This window comes from Populus euphratica, unplaced genomic scaffold (assembly GCF_000495115.2).
Source record: "Populus euphratica unplaced genomic scaffold, PopEup_1.0 scaffold6.1, whole genome shotgun sequence".
In the NCBI taxonomy this organism is placed as follows: Eukaryota; Viridiplantae; Streptophyta; class Magnoliopsida; order Malpighiales; family Salicaceae; genus Populus; species Populus euphratica.
In genome coordinates, this window is record NW_011499849.1 from 3,464,651 (window position 1) to 3,481,420 (window position 16,770).

The window sequence follows — 16,770 nt, forward strand, 5'->3', positions numbered from 1 at the left end:
TGAAAAAATGATCAAAATTAATAATTTATCAATCAAGAAAGCTAGCCAACAACAATTACAATATTCCAACTACTCCCAATCAACCATGCTGTCTTTGTTAACTTGTAATATTTAGTTAGAATGAGGATTTGAAGTTAAGGTATTTGTTTAGGATTTGATTTTGGAGTTTAGGGTCAGTGAGGATGAGGGATTGGGGTTAAAGTATTGTTTAGGATTTGATTTTAAAATTTGGATGTGAGACTCGCATTATTTTTAATTTTTATGTTTCCCAATTTAAACATATATAACTTGTTATTTTACGAATATTTTAAATGAACAATGCTATTTTTTAATAAAAAAATCATGAATTTATGGGAAATCACATTGCAATACGTTGATCATTGCGCCACAACTTATGGATGTATTCAAGTTTGTCAAACTGTTTCCCGGAGGAAAAGTTAAAAGAAATAAAGATCTGGATTAAACATTTAATTAAACTCTCTCTTATTGTGAATAGAAAATCGACCACATAAAGGAAACAAAAAAAAAAAAACATAAAATCAAGAATACTAAAATGTGGACATGAGTATACCCAACCAAGAAATTGCAGTCTTGGTAAGCACCGAAACATCGAAAAAACAAAACAAAAGGAAGAGTTAAATCCTGATAAAGACAGGAGACAGAATCCCAATTCTGCGCACGGGTGCAATAAAGTTTTTGACTGACTGTAAGTAGATGAGAAGTAAGATGTTCACGGAGAACAGGAGCCACTAGCTATTTCAAAATCTCAACAGCTAAAATAATTTTGTTTTAAAAATAAAACATTATTATTTTAATATATTAACAAATAAAAAATATTTTTAAAAACAATATTTTTAATAATTCACTGCACTGTAGGGTTTGTAAGTTGGCATGTGTTTTCCTAAAATGGGTCGGCTGATCACGGGCAGCAAGACATCTTTTTGAGATGAGGTTTCCTGCAACTCGTGGATGCAATAAACGAATAGTTCAGGCAAGTTTGAAATATTTTGCAGAAATATCCCCACACGTTATATCAAGTCCAGGAATCTAGAGAGATGATGGGCCCTGGCATTCCCACCAAAATCTCAGGCAACGAAGTGATTAAAGATGGATAGATATCAAATTTTATCATTGAATCCTTCCTTATCATGTGAGTGAGCTCTCTTTAATGTCAAAGACAGACCACAACTTTTTTGGTTTGCCGGCGCCTCAAATCAGTCTCCAATCTACCCACCAGTTTTCAATCCAGTCCTTGTATTTTTGGATTTACAGCGACTCAACTGAGCATGACAACTTGTATAAAAAACACTGTGATGATTTTTTGATGGGAAGACCCGTTTGAAAAAGGTCTGGCACCTTAGGAACGAAATTGATAAAAATTATTTACTGTATAAGAAAACACTTCTGAGTCAAAGTGCCCGGGATCAACGTGCAGCTCGCAGCCTCCACAAACCATGAAATGAAAGAGCCTTAAGAGTGATAATTATTGCTGGGAAGCAAGTAAATGTTAGAATTCGGGAGCTGTAGCTTACGTTTCCGAGGACTTCGATAGTCACTAATCCACTATTTTGTTTGATAGCCATCACAGTTGTGTCATTGTATAGTGTGAGAATTGTTTTATTCTTGTTTAAATATGTTATGTTCTTCATTGCGGATCGGCTTTCCACCCCACACTCATTCTCTTTATGTTTCTCTCAAAGGTTCTCTCTAATTTAATATCTACACATATACCTTGGCTTTAAAATGATTCGTATCATTATTTTCTTAGCATTTCTGCCGATATTCGTTGGCCTCCTTTTCACATCTATTTTATTTTGCAATCCCCGGGATCATTCATTCCTATGATCTTCTCTTTTAGCCCCGTTCAATGTGTTTGGCAACCCTGCATGCCTTTACTTTGTTCGTTAATCTCTCTTTTTCTTGTATTCCTACTTGCAGGGGCTTTCCTAGCTGCAACGACAGCCATTACTTTTGACAGCAAACAAGCAGTTCAACTAGCACCTTCAGTATATAATGCAGTTAAGTATAGGTCAATGCAAGTAATGATTGAGCCCCTATCTTTGAATATAGTCAATTTAAACTATACACACGTTCTTAAAGTGAAATATGCTGTTCCTTTTAAAACCAACTAGCCATTTAATTTAGAATCCCAGTCTTCGATTAAAAAAAATTAAAATTAAAATTAAAACATTAAAAACAAAAAAGACTCACATGTATTTTTAATAAAAAAATTAAATATATTAAAAACAAAAAGGATTCATATCTATCGGCAACATGAACTACACTGAAAATAAAAAACATGACAACATTTTCAATAATATAGTTAAAGGTTAGAGCATCTCCAATGAAAAATGCTATTTTAAAAAGTTAAATTGATAAAATAGCATTTTGAATAGTATAAATATAGTTTTTTTTACCATATCTATTCCAATAAAAAAAAGTTTTTTGAAGAGCCATTTATATTAGAGTTGAAAAAATAAGTGTTTTATTATTTTTTAATATATTTGATATTTTTTTTTTATATGGCTATATTTAATTGGTTTATTTTTTAATGGTCCCACCTTGTTGGTTTTGACTCTTTAAAGAGATATATAAAAATAGCATTTGTGAAAGAAAAAAGATATTTTAGTATTTTATTTGGCTTGCTCCTTAGAGTGTGCAAAACAAGTAAAGAAAAACTAAAATATTAATTTTTTATTTTTAGCTCTTCATTTTGACTTCTTCATTAAAGATGCTGTTAAGTTTGGATACCTACAAGTGTTTTCATATCCATCCAAATTAATTTAAAATTATATACTATTTTATCAAATAAAAAAATTAAAATACCTTCTTAGATATAGTATTAACCAAAACACCTTAATAAAAGGACTAAAATACTTCTAGATATATGGTCAAAAAAATTTATTTCAAGAAAAAAAATATCTTGTTATTATTAAAAAAAAATGATAGAAACACCCTTGGTTAATACTTTTAATTTTTTTTATTAGTGAGTAAATTAGTTATTTTACTTCTAAAAAAAGTTGAAAGGACAATGACACTCCTGAATCTATTGTAAAAAACTGAATTACTCTCGAACTAAAGAAAGAATACTAATTTATAAACAAGTGCACAATAATTATACTACGCCTTTTAGAGTTTTGTATAAGTATAAAGGCATTATTAATACAAGGATGGTGTCTTATTAAACTATGGGAGCTATGACGGAATCCGTTAGCAATTCAAATCTTCCACGGTAAAGAATAAATTTTTTTGGCAATTTTTGATGGATGTCCAACCTTGTCTGTTCGGCAAGTTTCAGAAGCCAGACAAAGCCATGTCAGAGCTGAGGGGTCCGGTAACGTAGAAGAAATCATCGCACAAAGTTTCGCCGTACTTTTGAAAAAACAAAAACGACAGCCGTGTTATCCGCACGCCACGCGGAAAAATACAGTTTAAATCATTTAAAACATTTTATTTTTTTAAAAATTAATATTTTTAAACTGCTAAAAATAAAAATAATTTATAAAAATAAAAAAATATTATTTTAATATATTTCTAAATAAAAAATATTTTTAACTCAACTATTATCACCATCTCAAACAAAATCTAAAATAAAAAACAATAAAAACCAAGAAAAACTTTTCTTTTCATGCTATCTTTTTAGTTCTAACAAATTTATATCTAACTATTTATAATTCTTTATATCTAACTATTTATAATTATTTATAAGAATTATTATGTAAATAATAATTTTTTAAAATTTTAATTAAAATTTGTTTTTAATTCTGCAAGTTCAATCAAAAATTTATATTTTTACTTATAAAATATATTTTAAAAAAATTATAAAATTATAGTTTTTATATAAAATTATTAATTGATCTAACCAATTAATTAATTGATAATTATAACATTTCATAGAAACAATATTCACTAAATATCACTATTTTAAATCATGATAATTATTTTATCACATTTAAAAATAACAATATCCAATGAATATTGTGTTTTAGAAACACAACAAACTAAAAATATTTTATTTTATTAAAAAATTTAAATAATATTATTCTGCCTAAACTTTTAATCCACGGTTCTAATTTTTTTTTTTTTAAAAAAGAAATCCAAAGACTTTTCCTAATGGGCCACTTGGTTAGCTTTGATGATTCAACTTTCAATTCATCGGTCTTTTTTGAGCAGGGGATAGAATTTCAATTCCAAATATGGCACGGATCTGGGCCTATTGGACTGCCTCACCGGGTCCAATAAAAACACAAAAGCCCAGTCAAATACGTGTAAGCTCCGTCTGTCCTTCACAAGTCAGTGAAGTTCAGGTTCAAGATATGTTTTGTCCCGTCTGAGATATTATTGGTGGATTCTATATAAAAAAAATAAAAAAAAAATAGTTAAAATTACATTATAAAACTAGTAGTATAAATTAGAGGAGAAGAATAAAAAAATAAACATTATTTTAATATATTTTTACATAAAAAATATTTTAAAAAATTACTATTATGTACTTCTTCCAAACAAGCTCTAAATTGATAAAAAGTTTAACCCATTATAACATCTCAAATATGAGACAACCAAGCATGAAGTATCTTCAGGACACAGCAGCACACCGCACAAACAAAATACCTATCCACAGTCCCAAGTATAATTTTTTTTTCTCACAGATGCAATTTTATCATGTGCACTTTCATAAACAAGCATCTCGATGTCCTTTGACCTATGAGAAATTGCGATTTGCTTTCACTGGTCACACGTTACACTGCTCCGAGTGTGTTGAAATGAGTCCATGCTTCCTGTGTGCATGCAAGGAGTGGTTAATTATGTTAGATGAATATAGAACGGCAATGGTTTCTTCAAGAGGCCGTCGGTAAATTCTTTTGACTTCAAGAATTTAAACTTAATTAGATACTACCTGCAAAATATCGAAAACTTTTTCTGCTATGTCTTTTTCATGCGAGGTAGCACCCTTCTGCTGGAGTTTATCAGGGTGTAGACAGAGCAAGGCCTTTTGATATGTTCTTTTCACTGCATTTCCTTCAACTATATCAACAAGAGGCACAGGCTTCCATCCACTTCCAGACCAAAGAACCTGTGAATGCAGCCAATATCAGTTCTAAGTATGCCCTTCCAGAGAGCTACTCTAACAATTGTACGGTAAACTAAATTAGTCAAAGCAGAAAGATGAGACTTGGAACTTGATGAAATGCAGTTTACTTGGTTTGGTGAGGAATTATAGGAAAACCAGAGAAAATAGGAAATGCAGGTCTGAGGCTATGGTAATTAAAGTTCAGATCAATGAATTTGCAGTCTAGAAAAGAATTTCGTATAAGGCAAGCTCACATATTGTAAAGTTGACAACAGGGAGCGAATGTTGCCTTCCTTTCCTTTCGACCATTTCTGTATTTTATCATTAATGACCTGCAATGCATAACTTTCGATTATTAATTCCTAGTAGAGTTGAAAGAAAGAAATAATGGAGTCTCTTTGTATCCTTCCTCACTCGGATCTCCTCATGGTTATCGCTGGTTTGCGGCCCCCTTTCCTCATCCTGGGGCAATTCTGTGATCTGCACACATGGAAAAGTATACTAGCTCGTTAGTCATTCCAAGAAGAAGAAGCAGCAGATAGCGGCGTGGTTCACTTTAGAGTTGAGCCTCGATATTATTTTCAATACGCAGACACAACAGATGAGAACAAAAGATGCAGGCTTCTTCCTTCTTCTTGTTTTTTTTTTTTTTTTTTTGCAGCGCTGAATTTCAGAAGGAGAACAACAACATGTAGCAAATGGACAATAATCGCAAAAAAAAGTAGAAATGACTAATGGTTATATAGACGAATCTCATACCAGGAGGAAGGACAAATCTGGATCTCCAATGGTTGATTCTGAGACATTAGGAACGTCTGCTGTCAACAACATTTTAATGCATCACATATCACATTTTTGATAACTATCAACACCGGTTCCAAAACCTTTTTGTAAAATGGCGTAGCAAGTTCAATAAAAGAAGCACTTGCTAATGAAATTGCATAGCAACTGGAATATTTGAATCATGAGTCAGAGCTGAACATGGAATATACCTAGCTGCTTCACCATTTTCAATCTAATTGATATTAAAAAGCACATAAAAATCAATTGTCCAGGTCGATGGGATCCAAAATCTTCAGTTTTACATGAAGCAATTGAAATAACCTCTCGCATCACGCATCTCATAATTACATATCCAAGCCGCAGTCATCTGGTTGAAGATTACTAGAAAAATACCTGTAGCTGGCACTGATCTATCCTTACGTCCAGAAGAAACGCGTGCGGACTTGAGATTGCTCGCCGTTGTATCAGGATCCACCTTAAAATTACCAAAACAAAGTTGAAAATTTTAGATACACTAGGAGATGGACATAACTCTCATCAAGAAAACTATCGAATTGTATCTGTTGTTGCTAAAATCTGACAAAATAAATGCAAAATCATTTTCAGCTGAGTACCCGGATTGAAGCATTTGGCATGTTTTTCTCGTACACATTATTCGAGTGCATTTTCTCACTTGTGGTATCCTCAGTCCTGAATTTGCTCCTTTCCTTTCGTCTAGAATCTTGATGTTGTGAGTCATTAAGATCAAAATTGGGTTTTTCTGGAACTCCATGGTTGAAAATCTTAACAAATTCCTTGACCTTTCCCCTAACCCTGTTCTTCCCAAAGCTGTCCCTTGATTTTGTAGGTGGAAATTGAAAGTTAGCTTTATCCACTCGTACACTATTCGCTGTCTCGTCTTCATCCTTTATATTTTCACTAACATCAAGAACCGCAGATGATTTTTTGGTGTTTTTTACCTTGCTTTGTTTCAAACCAGTTTTAATAGTCATCTCATCAATACCTGTCAGGTAAAATAAATGTGTTATTAGAGATATCACACAAGGAGCATGCTTGGATCTAGAACATGGCTTACCTTGTTCATAATCATTCTCAGTTAACTGGGAACGTCGTGGTTTTAACTCAGTCTTGTGAGCCTCTTGTGTAACTACAGAAATTTCTTCCTTTGTTTTTCCAAATAAGCCTGTTTCAGGAGCAGAGTGATGTTTTGTTTCTATTGAAGTCCCTAAGGCAGGATTTGTAGGATCATCTTCAACAATCACTTGAAGATTGCTTGGAGTATCCAACTCAGATATAGGGAAACTTGTGTCCTCAAGAATTTGACACGCTTCTAGTTCACCCTGAATGCTTGTGTCGAAGAGGAAGTGATCATCTTGTTTGTCAAGCTCCATTCGACCACTGAATGAGGGAATATCAATATCATGTGGAGTTGCTGAACGTAATTCTCTTGCTATACCTTCGCATGTTGTCCATCCATTAGTACTTGAACATCTCTGAAGTTTACACTTCTCATTCAGTCTTGATTTGTTAGCTCCTCTAAGAGGCATCGCAAAAGGTAATCCTTTGGTTGCCCACTTGTAAATAGAAAAATGAAATTGGTTTCTGTTTGTCGGAATTTCAGAACCATCTGAATCCCTTTTCAAATTTCTGCTTTTGTCTGTTTCTTCAGGTTTGGTCGCGTTTGATGGCTCCTCACTACTAAGAGATGGCTCCTTGGATAAAGCGCTCTGCCGAGAGACATCATTAGTCAACTCGTCTCTAACGAGGTTCGTTGGGCTTGCAGATCTAGACAAAGGAGAATATGTATAATTGCTGATGCCATTTGAAGCCCCGTCTTTATTTTTGTGATGGTCACGGGCACTAGAAATAAATGTCGGCAAGTCTGTCCCTTTAATCAGTTTGGCAGGGAGGCTGCAAAATTATCAGTACAATATTTGAGCTCTTGGGATGCATTTGTTCAAAAGACACCAAAATCCAAGCAGATAATTGTGCAGATAAGAACAACTGCAAGATAAATAATCAATAACCACTACCACATCACTTTAATCCCGAAAAACTTTTGAAACAACCTTAGAAAAGACATCATCAACACTTATGGTATAAAAGAATTCCCAATCGGTGATTTATGTCAACTGATTAAAAATATATATAAATCATAAGATTTAAATCGTACAGGATAGAGCAAATAGCATCTCGGAATGAAGCCAAAACCTGAATTGTGCAGGCGGTGATGGACTCCAGGGATCAGCTCTATGTGGCAGCAATTCAGCAGGGCTTAAGACTCTTGAACCTGGAGTCGAAGAAAGTGAATCACGTTCATGCTTCCTTGGAGAAGAACCCAAAGATTCGCTGCCTCTAAAAATATCACCAAAGAACCCGTCGTTTGGATATCGCCTTCTATTGACATTTTCACCTCCAAACACTGGCTTGTCATTTAGACCAGACAAACTGTGGCGAGACAACTTGGTATCAACATCACCACTTGGCGATGCAAATGAATCTGTCGTTTCAGAAAAACTATACTGCACCTCCTGAAGTGACGATCGCCTCGGTGGGCCACCGAAAACATCGGTAAAATCAATATCTGAGTTTCCATACTGGCTCTCTGGAGAAGAACCTGGATGGTTTATAGAAGGTCTTTGGAAATTATAACCTAACAGAGCACTCTCTCTCTCAGAAAACCTCTCCATTTCAAACAATAACCAATACGGAATACCCACGAAACCAGATTAATTCAACTGGACAAGACAAACTTGAACAAAAATAAAAGTGGCGGGAAACTCCTATCAAGCTTTGTGATCATGGAACTGCTGGTCCTGATGGGGTTCTTGTTGTTGAATCAAGAACTTGCAGAGATTTCTCTTCTGAGAATCATGATATTGAGGCGTGGAGGATGAGATACATTCAAACAATAACGTGGAAGATGTTGGCAAGAATACAAGGTGGGGTTAGTGGTATTTGAAGCCACTAGTGAATATCAGTGTTTTTGCGTGCATGAATATCGGATAAGGAGGAGGAGAAGATTCCAAGCGACAACCGGAGTAGAAGACTATCTTTGTCGTCAACTAAATTTTTAGAAATTAATTCTTGGCAACCGTTAAATTCAGATTTTGTGTGATCCCAATTTGTTTTGGGTTCGTTTTCTACAATGTCCATTAGGATGACAGCCTGTTATTGCTTGCCATAGATTGAAAGAAGACATGAACTTCTTGTGGCTCCCTTCCGTCCATGTAAATTAAACGAAAAATCAAATTAAAATTGGTTGGAACATGACCCAAAAGGCACTTATAGCACGAAATGTAAAGGTTGTTTTTCTCCCGTTGGCCCTTCTGATTCTCTGGCTCATATTTTCGAGTCTTTTGCACTAGAATTTGGTCTTGCTTGCAGCAGATATGATTAAAACTGACCAAAAAATGCAGTGTACGCCCAGTTCTTATTCTTTATACCTTGAATGATTGTACTGGCCTATGATTGGTCACCATAGAGATAATACTTTTACATGGCAATCCCTTTAATGAACGGAGATGAGCAGCCGCCAGTTAACTATTGCTCTGTTTGTTAACTGGTTTAACATGTTTTATATATATATAATACATTAAATTTCCATTTTTAAATTTTTTATATAATAATATTAAATATTATATTTTTAATTAAAAAATATTTTTTCAAAGATATTCTCGCATTACCCAACACACACTTAAGCAATAATCACCGAGGGTTCTGCCACGAAAGGCCAAGACGACAGTCCAATCCTCCTGAAATTATTACAATGACCTGATTCAGCTTCACACTAGCAAATCAGTCACATTAGAAAACCACTTTAGAAACTAGACAAATCAGGTCCCGTGCTTGCACTTTGATGCGGTTAGGATGAAAAACCTATTATTACAATAAACAATGTGATAAAATATTTAAAATAGGGATAAAGAATTTGATTATTATATCATATAAGCATAAAAAAAATCAAGCTATTTTTTTTTAACTTGAATTAATTTTTTAAATTCATAATTTATGAAAAATTAGATTCAAATTTAACCATAAAGTTCAATTCTTAACTAATTTAATATAAAATAAAAAAATTAATCTAAATAAAAGTAATGAAAAAAATAAAAACTAAATTTGACATTAAATTAAATGTTGAGAGATAAAATTAAACAATAATTTAAAGAATAATAAAAAGAAAAATAAAAATAAAATCTAACATACAAAAATTAAAAAAGAACAAAATTAAAAAAATAAGAAAAGAATTAAAAAAATAAATAACAATAAAATGAACGGTGATCAAATCTAACATAAAAAATTAAAGGATAAAATTTAAAAATTAATTTTATAAATTATTTTAAATAAAATAAATAATAATCAAAATAACAAAAAATAAATTTAAAAGAAAAATAAATTAATTTAAATTTTTTTAATAAAAACTATATTTTTAATAATTATATTTATTTAATTACTAAACTTTTCTTTAATTTCATAATAAAATCATAATGGAAAGACAAACATCCCTTATCACTGGTTAAAGTTTTTTATTTATTTTAAAAGCAATCTAGATATTTTACATGCTTTAAAAAATAAAAAGTTTAAACAACTCTTAAATTCTAGTTTTTTTTTTTGAAAAGCAAAATAAATGACAACAAAAAATGTAAAAGAAACCCTTTATCCCCGACACAGAGGGGACATGTTTTTTTTTAATTACAATGATAATTATTATTTTACTAATGCAAATAGCCTCTAATTTTATAATATATTTTTAAATTATTTTAATATATTAAATTGAAAAATATTTTTTAAATAAAAAATATTGTTAAAAATAACCACAATCATTCACACAAGTACTTCTGGATCCACTGCACCACGTGACGAGATACTAATGGTCCATATAAACCCAAGTTCAATGCAATAATTTTTTGCTTTTCTAAGGGATGCAAGAGTTTGAGGATCCATGATTTCATGGTCCTTGCTAGTCCAGTCACGTCCTAAGAACCCACCGGAGTCATTGATCCCGGCTCCACCAAGATGCAACAAAATGTAGCTCTATAAGAAAGAATCAAATATCCCAGAAACCATCAAAGAATTTGCTTGCAAGTTGCAGAAAAGTCAGTACCCTGCAAAAACATGACGAACCTGATCATTATAGCTCGGGTCACGAGGGGACTGGTGCTCCGACGAAGGTTTAATGTTACAGGAACAATACACTAAAGTTTTTTAAGGAAAACAAAAAGAAGAATATTTTCCATCAACTGCAGGTAAAACAAAAACCAAAATATCAAAGAAAAGGTCTCTCACATTACTCTTCAAAAGTAATCAAATCAACCCCAACCTGTACAGTGGTCTGGGGGAGAAAAACTAAATCTCTCACAGTCCTCTCTGTAGTTGTAGAAGTATCCCTACCATTCAGAACCATCAGGGAAAGGATCCAATGCATCTTTCTTCCCATTAACATAGAACTCCACAACTGCTTGCATTCTTCTAAGTTTATCTGGGTGGTAGTTTACATGAACAATTACTGGCTTCAACTTTTTTAACGCGGGGTCTTTCCTTACTGTCTTGAAAAGGACCTTACTGTTCATAAACAAAAATATATCCAATGTTCTTTTCGCAGCATGGAGCCCGTCATACCCAGGATGTGAAGGGTAGAAAAGCTCCTCATTAAAAACTGCTTGGTCCCATGACTTCGGCTCTCTAGACAAACGACCAGCAACACGATCCAAAAGCTCAATGGAAGGAAGTGTAGGCCTTATATAAAAGAATCCAGAATTGTAAACCCATATCCTCATTGTATGAGCATAACGAGCCCAACCCATGGCAGGTTCATCAAAGACGTCATTAAATCCATAAGCTGTCATATTATCGTGGCCATCAGACATAGATTCAACATCTGAATCACGATAAAGATGATCAAATGGGTTCTGCAAGTATATTATATCAATATCTGACAGAAGAACACTGTAACCCAGCTGCAAAAATTCCCTCAAAATACGGAACTTCAATCCAGAAACAGCATGATTACCACCTGTTCTTGCAACCGAATCAATATCGCTATCCGGATCCCTCTTATACACTGGAACATCATTTGACTTGCAGAAATCTACAATATGGTCATCTAATGCTACAACAAGGTAATTGCGTATACCAGCTTTCTTGATGTTAGTGAACCACACTTCTAACATGGCTTTCACATTTGAATTTGCAAGTGCAACAATGAGCTCCTTATGTACAGCAACTTCCTCCAAGAGTTTTGCCAGTCTAGGATTCACAGACTCATCAGGAACAATAGTTGGGTTAGTTCTCAAACCCTTGACGGTACCAAAAGGACCAGCTTTCTGCTGTTTACCCAGTAACAAAACCTGCTTCTGAGCATGATCTTGTCCTTGTTCCTCCAGCTGCAGCTTTTCATTTAGCTCCCTAGCTTGCTTCTTCAACTCAGCATTCCTCTCTGATATCGCCACAATATCAGCTTTCAGCATTTTAATTCGCTCTGGTGATTCACATGAAGATGAGCCAGTCTAACAAACAAACAATAGGAGGTAATCACAACATGATAAGTGCCTATAAATCATGGTATTCAACAAGAGAGACAAATGAAGCAACCATTGAATGATAATACCCAGTAGCTGACACAAAATTGACTTTGAAATTCATGCTAATGCATCCGTGAAAAGTAAATCCGTGCTCAAATCAATAACTAAAATGATACACCTTACCTTTCCCTCTCACCAAGCCAGGGAATGCCGCAAGAAAGGGGAAGATACTAGACAAAGACTAAGACATCAAAGAGGGGAACTGGTGAAACGATGCCTCTTTCACAACTAAATTAATGGCACAGAGCTGGCTTTTCTTTAAAAGCATTTTTAATGATCTAGAAGATTTTCAATTCTGTATCCTTCAATTTCACCGAATTATCCCATTCCTTAATGAAATAATGTCTTCAATCAATTTACAGAAACATGGAACAACCTGAATTCATCTGTGAAAGCAACAACACACATGCACGCAGAGTCAACGGACAGAAATAAAGTCAGCTCTCTTGAGTACATAGAAAAGTTCAAAATTCAAGAACAAACCCAGGTAAAAAGAATATAAAAAACACCAAAATAAGTTTACGACTACATTACCGACCACGAAGCACTGAAATATATATACGGACAAGAATAGATTTGGAGGTTTAAGGCAAAAGGATTTGAACCTGGAGATTAGAATTAGCAATCCGACGATGTGGGTTAGCCAGATCGGAGCTGAAGAACCCATGAGGATATAACACAGAAAAGACGAAGCCAAGAAGAACACCAACCAGAACGGCTAAGGCGATTCGAGATCCGCTAAGTGATTGCCCTTTATCTCTTCGAAGAACAGCCCTGGCTTTTCTAAGGGATGCAAGAGTTTGAGGATCCATGATTTCATGGTCCTTGCTAGTCCAGTCACGTCCTAAGAACCCACCGGAGTCATTGATCCCGGCTCCACCAAGATGCAACAAAATGTAGCTCTATAAGAAAGAATCAAATATCCCAGAAACCATCAAAGAATTTGCTTGCAAGTTGCAGAAAAGTCAGTACCCTGCAAAAACATGACGAACCTGATCATTATAGCTCGGGTCACGAGGGGACTGGTGCTCCGACGAAGGTTTAATGTTACAGGAACAATACACTAAAGTTTTTTAAGGAAAACAAAAAGAAGAATATTTTCCATCAACTGCAGGTAAAACAAAAACCAAAATATCAAAGAAAAGGTCTCTCACATTACTCTTCAAAAGTAATCAAATCAACCCCAACCTGTACAGTGGTCTGGGGGAGAAAAACTAAATCTCTCACAGTCCTCTCTGTAGTTGTAGAAGTATCCCTACCATTCAGAACCATCAGGGAAAGGATCCAATGCATCTTTCTTCCCATTAACATAGAACTCCACAACTGCTTGCATTCTTCTAAGTTTATCTGGGTGGTAGTTTACATGAACAATTACTGGCTTCAACTTTTTTAACGCGGGGTCTTTCCTTACTGTCTTGAAAAGGACCTTACTGTTCATAAACAAAAATATATCCAATGTTCTTTTCGCAGCATGGAGCCCGTCATACCCAGGATGTGAAGGGTAGAAAAGCTCCTCATTAAAAACTGCTTGGTCCCATGACTTCGGCTCTCTAGACAAACGACCAGCAACACGATCCAAAAGCTCAATGGAAGGAAGTGTAGGCCTTATATAAAAGAATCCAGAATTGTAAACCCATATCCTCATTGTATGAGCATAACGAGCCCAACCCATGGCAGGTTCATCAAAGACGTCATTAAATCCATAAGCTGTCATATTATCGTGGCCATCAGACATAGATTCAACATCTGAATCACGATAAAGATGATCAAATGGGTTCTGCAAGTATATTATATCAATATCTGACAGAAGAACACTGTAACCCAGCTGCAAAAATTCCCTCAAAATACGGAACTTCAATCCAGAAACAGCATGATTACCACCTGTTCTTGCAACCGAATCAATATCGCTATCCGGATCCCTCTTATACACTGGAACATCATTTGACTTGCAGAAATCTACAATATGGTCATCTAATGCTACAACAAGGTAATTGCGTATACCAGCTTTCTTGATGTTAGTGAACCACACTTCTAACATGGCTTTCACATTTGAATTTGCAAGTGCAACAATGAGCTCCTTATGTACAGCAACTTCCTCCAAGAGTTTTGCCAGTCTAACATTCACAGACTCATCAGGAACAACAGTTGGGTTAGTTCTCAAACCCTTGACGGTACCAAAAGGACCAGCTTTCTGCTGTTTACCCAGTAACAAAACCTGCTTCTGAGCATGATCTTGTCCTTGTTCCTCCAGCTGCAGCTTTTCATTTAGCTCCCTAGCTTGCTTCTTCAACTCAGCATTCCTCTCTGATATCGCCACAATATCAGCTTTCAGCATTTTAATTCGCTCTGGTGATTCACATGAAGATGAGCCAGTCTAACAAACAAACAATAGGAGGTAATCACAACATGATAAGTGCCTATAAATCATGGTATTCAACAAGAGAGACAAATGAAGCAACCATTGAATGATAATACCCAGTAGCTGACACAAAATTGACTTTGAAATTCATGCTAATGCATCCGTGAAAAGTAAATCCGTGCTCAAATCAATAACTAAAATGATACACCTTACCTTTCCCTCTCACCAAGCCAGGGAATGCCGCAAGAAAGGGGAAGATACTAGACAAAGACTAAGACATCAAAGAGGGGAACTGGTGAAACGATGCCTCTTTCACAACTAAATTAATGGCACAGAGCTGGCTTTTCTTTAAAAGCATTTTTAATGATCTAGAAGATTTTCAATTCTGTATCCTTCAATTTCACCGAATTATCCCATTCCTTAATGAAATAATGTCTTCAATCAATTTACAGAAACATGGAACAACCTGAATTCATCTGTGAAAGCAACAACACACATGCACGCAGAGTCAACGGACAGAAATAAAGTCAGCTCTCTTGAGTACATAGAAAAGTTCAAAATTCAAGAACAAACCCAGGTAAAAAGAATATAAAAAACACCAAAATAAGTTTACGACTACATTACCGACCACGAAGCACTGAAATATATATACGGACAAGAATAGATTTGGAGGTTTAAGGCAAAAGGATTTGAACCTGGAGATTAGAATTAGCAATCCGACGATGTGGGTTAGCCAGATCGGAGCTGAAGAACCCATGAGGATATAACACAGAAAAGACGAAGCCAAGAAGAACACCAACCAGAACGGCTAAGGCGATTCGAGATCCGCTAAGTGATTGCCCTTTATCTCTTCGAAGAACAGCCATGCCCTGGTTGAGTTACATACAGTCTACAGACAAAACAGTGTCAGAGAAATAAGCGGCGAAGACTTTTGAGTTTTTTATTAGCAAAAGTAAACAGACAAGAAAAAATTGTTAAGGAAGTATTTATTTATTTATTTAAGGTACTGGAATCGAGTTGTTTCTTTTGTCTCTTTCAAATTCACAGGCTGAGGTAAGCGAAGACTTGATCGTGCAGCAAAGTGATTGCGTTCTCAGAGAGAGAGAGAGAGAGAGAGAGAGGAGAGGATCAAGTGTGGATGATTTGAATGATATTAAAACATATATGAAGTCTTGGCCTTCACATTGTAACTTAACATAATGATCACACGGCTTTAAGATAGTAACATTGTGGGCTCCCAAGGTGCTCTAGAGGTGTTTGAAATTGTGAACAAAAAATGTTTTTTAAAATATATTTTTTAAAACTTTGAAGTTAAAAATACATAAAAATATAATATATCAAATACCATATAAATAAATTAAAGCATCTTTTGGATCGTGTTAAAAATTATTTTAAAAAATTATTTAAAAATATATCAAAATAATTTTTTTATTTTTATATTATTATATTAAAATAATCTAAAAAATAAAACATAAAAACAATTAAAAAACATTTTTCTTCTTCACAATCAAACACTGTTTTGGCAGTTATGGAATCCCAGTCTCAAGGACCATTCCTAAAGGGTGGCCTTGCCTATATATATATATATATATATATATATATATATATAGACACACAATCTCTACCTTTGCAATGACAGAACTTTATCCATTATGTTTTTTTAATTAAAATATTATTTATTTTTATTTTTAATATTAATATACTAAATTTATTAAAAAATGAAAAATAATTTAAAATATAGGGAGCGTATAGTTATCAAGCTGCCTTAAATGAAATAGGGTCATTGGGTAGTTATTATAAGCAACTTTAAACTTTTTTATTTTAAAAAAAATGCAAGGCAGAATAAAACAAATCAATAATAATGATTTCTCTGTAATTAAATTGAGTTTGCAATATTTTCAAAATTTATTTTTCAGGAAATTTGTAATCTTATAGGGTGATAACTTGTAAACATATAACTTATAAATTTATAATTA

At 34.0% G+C, this 16,770-nt stretch overlaps 3 protein-coding genes across 9 annotated transcripts; all 3 read right to left on the bottom strand.

Annotated features, from left to right (window-relative positions):
- Window positions 1-1,528: 1,528 nt before the first annotated feature.
- On the bottom strand, window positions 1,529-8,921 carry LOC105120694 (J domain-containing protein required for chloroplast accumulation response 1-like). Of its 7 annotated transcripts, none has more exons than XR_841414.1 (10): window positions 8,066-8,921; window positions 6,930-7,765; window positions 6,469-6,857; window positions 6,248-6,329; window positions 5,831-5,889; window positions 5,486-5,551; window positions 5,326-5,403; window positions 4,898-5,074; window positions 4,675-4,778; window positions 1,529-1,882 (listed from the first exon to the last, which is right to left on the bottom strand). XR_841414.1 is itself a non-coding variant. In XM_011018999.1 (9 exons), the coding sequence occupies exons 1-9, from the start codon at window positions 8,542-8,544 to the stop codon at window positions 4,740-4,742; spliced, it is 2,205 nt and encodes a 734-aa protein (XP_011017301.1). In that variant the 5' UTR covers window positions 8,545-8,921; the 3' UTR covers window positions 4,497-4,739. The 7 variants fall into 7 exon arrangements, 2 of the variants coding, with proteins under 2 accessions (XP_011017301.1, XP_011017302.1); XR_841413.1 differs by having other exon boundaries at window positions 1,529-1,950; XR_841415.1 differs by lacking the exon at window positions 1,529-1,882 and adding an exon at window positions 1,956-1,971.
- Window positions 8,922-10,979: 2,058 nt separating this feature from the next.
- LOC105120697 (UDP-D-xylose:L-fucose alpha-1,3-D-xylosyltransferase 2-like) lies at window positions 10,980-15,698 on the bottom strand. Its single transcript, XM_011019003.1, has 3 exons — window positions 15,642-15,698; window positions 13,041-13,192; window positions 10,980-12,360 (listed from the first exon to the last, which is right to left on the bottom strand). The coding sequence occupies exons 1-3, from the start codon at window positions 15,658-15,660 to the stop codon at window positions 11,242-11,244; spliced, it is 1,290 nt and encodes a 429-aa protein (XP_011017305.1). The 5' UTR covers window positions 15,661-15,698; the 3' UTR covers window positions 10,980-11,241.
- On the bottom strand, window positions 13,429-15,680 carry LOC105120696 (UDP-D-xylose:L-fucose alpha-1,3-D-xylosyltransferase 2-like). The gene is made up of 2 exons (XM_011019001.1): window positions 15,490-15,680; window positions 13,429-14,809 (listed from the first exon to the last, which is right to left on the bottom strand). Exons 1-2 carry the CDS (start codon window positions 15,658-15,660, stop codon window positions 13,691-13,693), a joined length of 1,290 nt encoding a protein of 429 aa, XP_011017303.1. The 5' UTR covers window positions 15,661-15,680; the 3' UTR covers window positions 13,429-13,690.
- Window positions 15,699-16,770: the final 1,072 nt, after the last annotated feature.

What these genes read in the sequence shown, in the direction of transcription:
- LOC105120697 (XM_011019003.1), bottom strand. An exon ending in TTGCTAATTCTAATCTCCAG is followed by an intron (nt 12,361 to 13,040) that starts GTTCAAATCCTT and finishes TTTGTTTGTTAG; the next exon opens with ACTGGCTCATCTTCATGTGA.
- LOC105120694 (XM_011018999.1), bottom strand. Translation starts at nt 8,544, where the DNA reads ATGGAGAGGTTTTCTGAGAGAGAGAGTGCTCTGTTAGGTTATAATTTC. An exon ending in CAGATTTGTCCTTCCTCCTG is followed by an intron (nt 5,552 to 5,830) that starts GTATGAGATTCG and finishes CCATGTGTGCAG; the next exon opens with ATCACAGAATTGCCCCAGGA. An exon ending in TGTTGTCAACTTTACAATAT is followed by an intron (nt 5,075 to 5,325) that starts GTGAGCTTGCCT and finishes CTGCATTCACAG; the next exon opens with GTTCTTTGGTCTGGAAGTGG.
- LOC105120696 (XM_011019001.1), bottom strand. Translation starts at nt 15,660, where the DNA reads ATGGCTGTTCTTCGAAGAGATAAAGGGCAATCACTTAGCGGATCTCGA. An exon ending in TTGCTAATTCTAATCTCCAG is followed by an intron (nt 14,810 to 15,489) that starts GTTCAAATCCTT and finishes TTTGTTTGTTAG; the next exon opens with ACTGGCTCATCTTCATGTGA.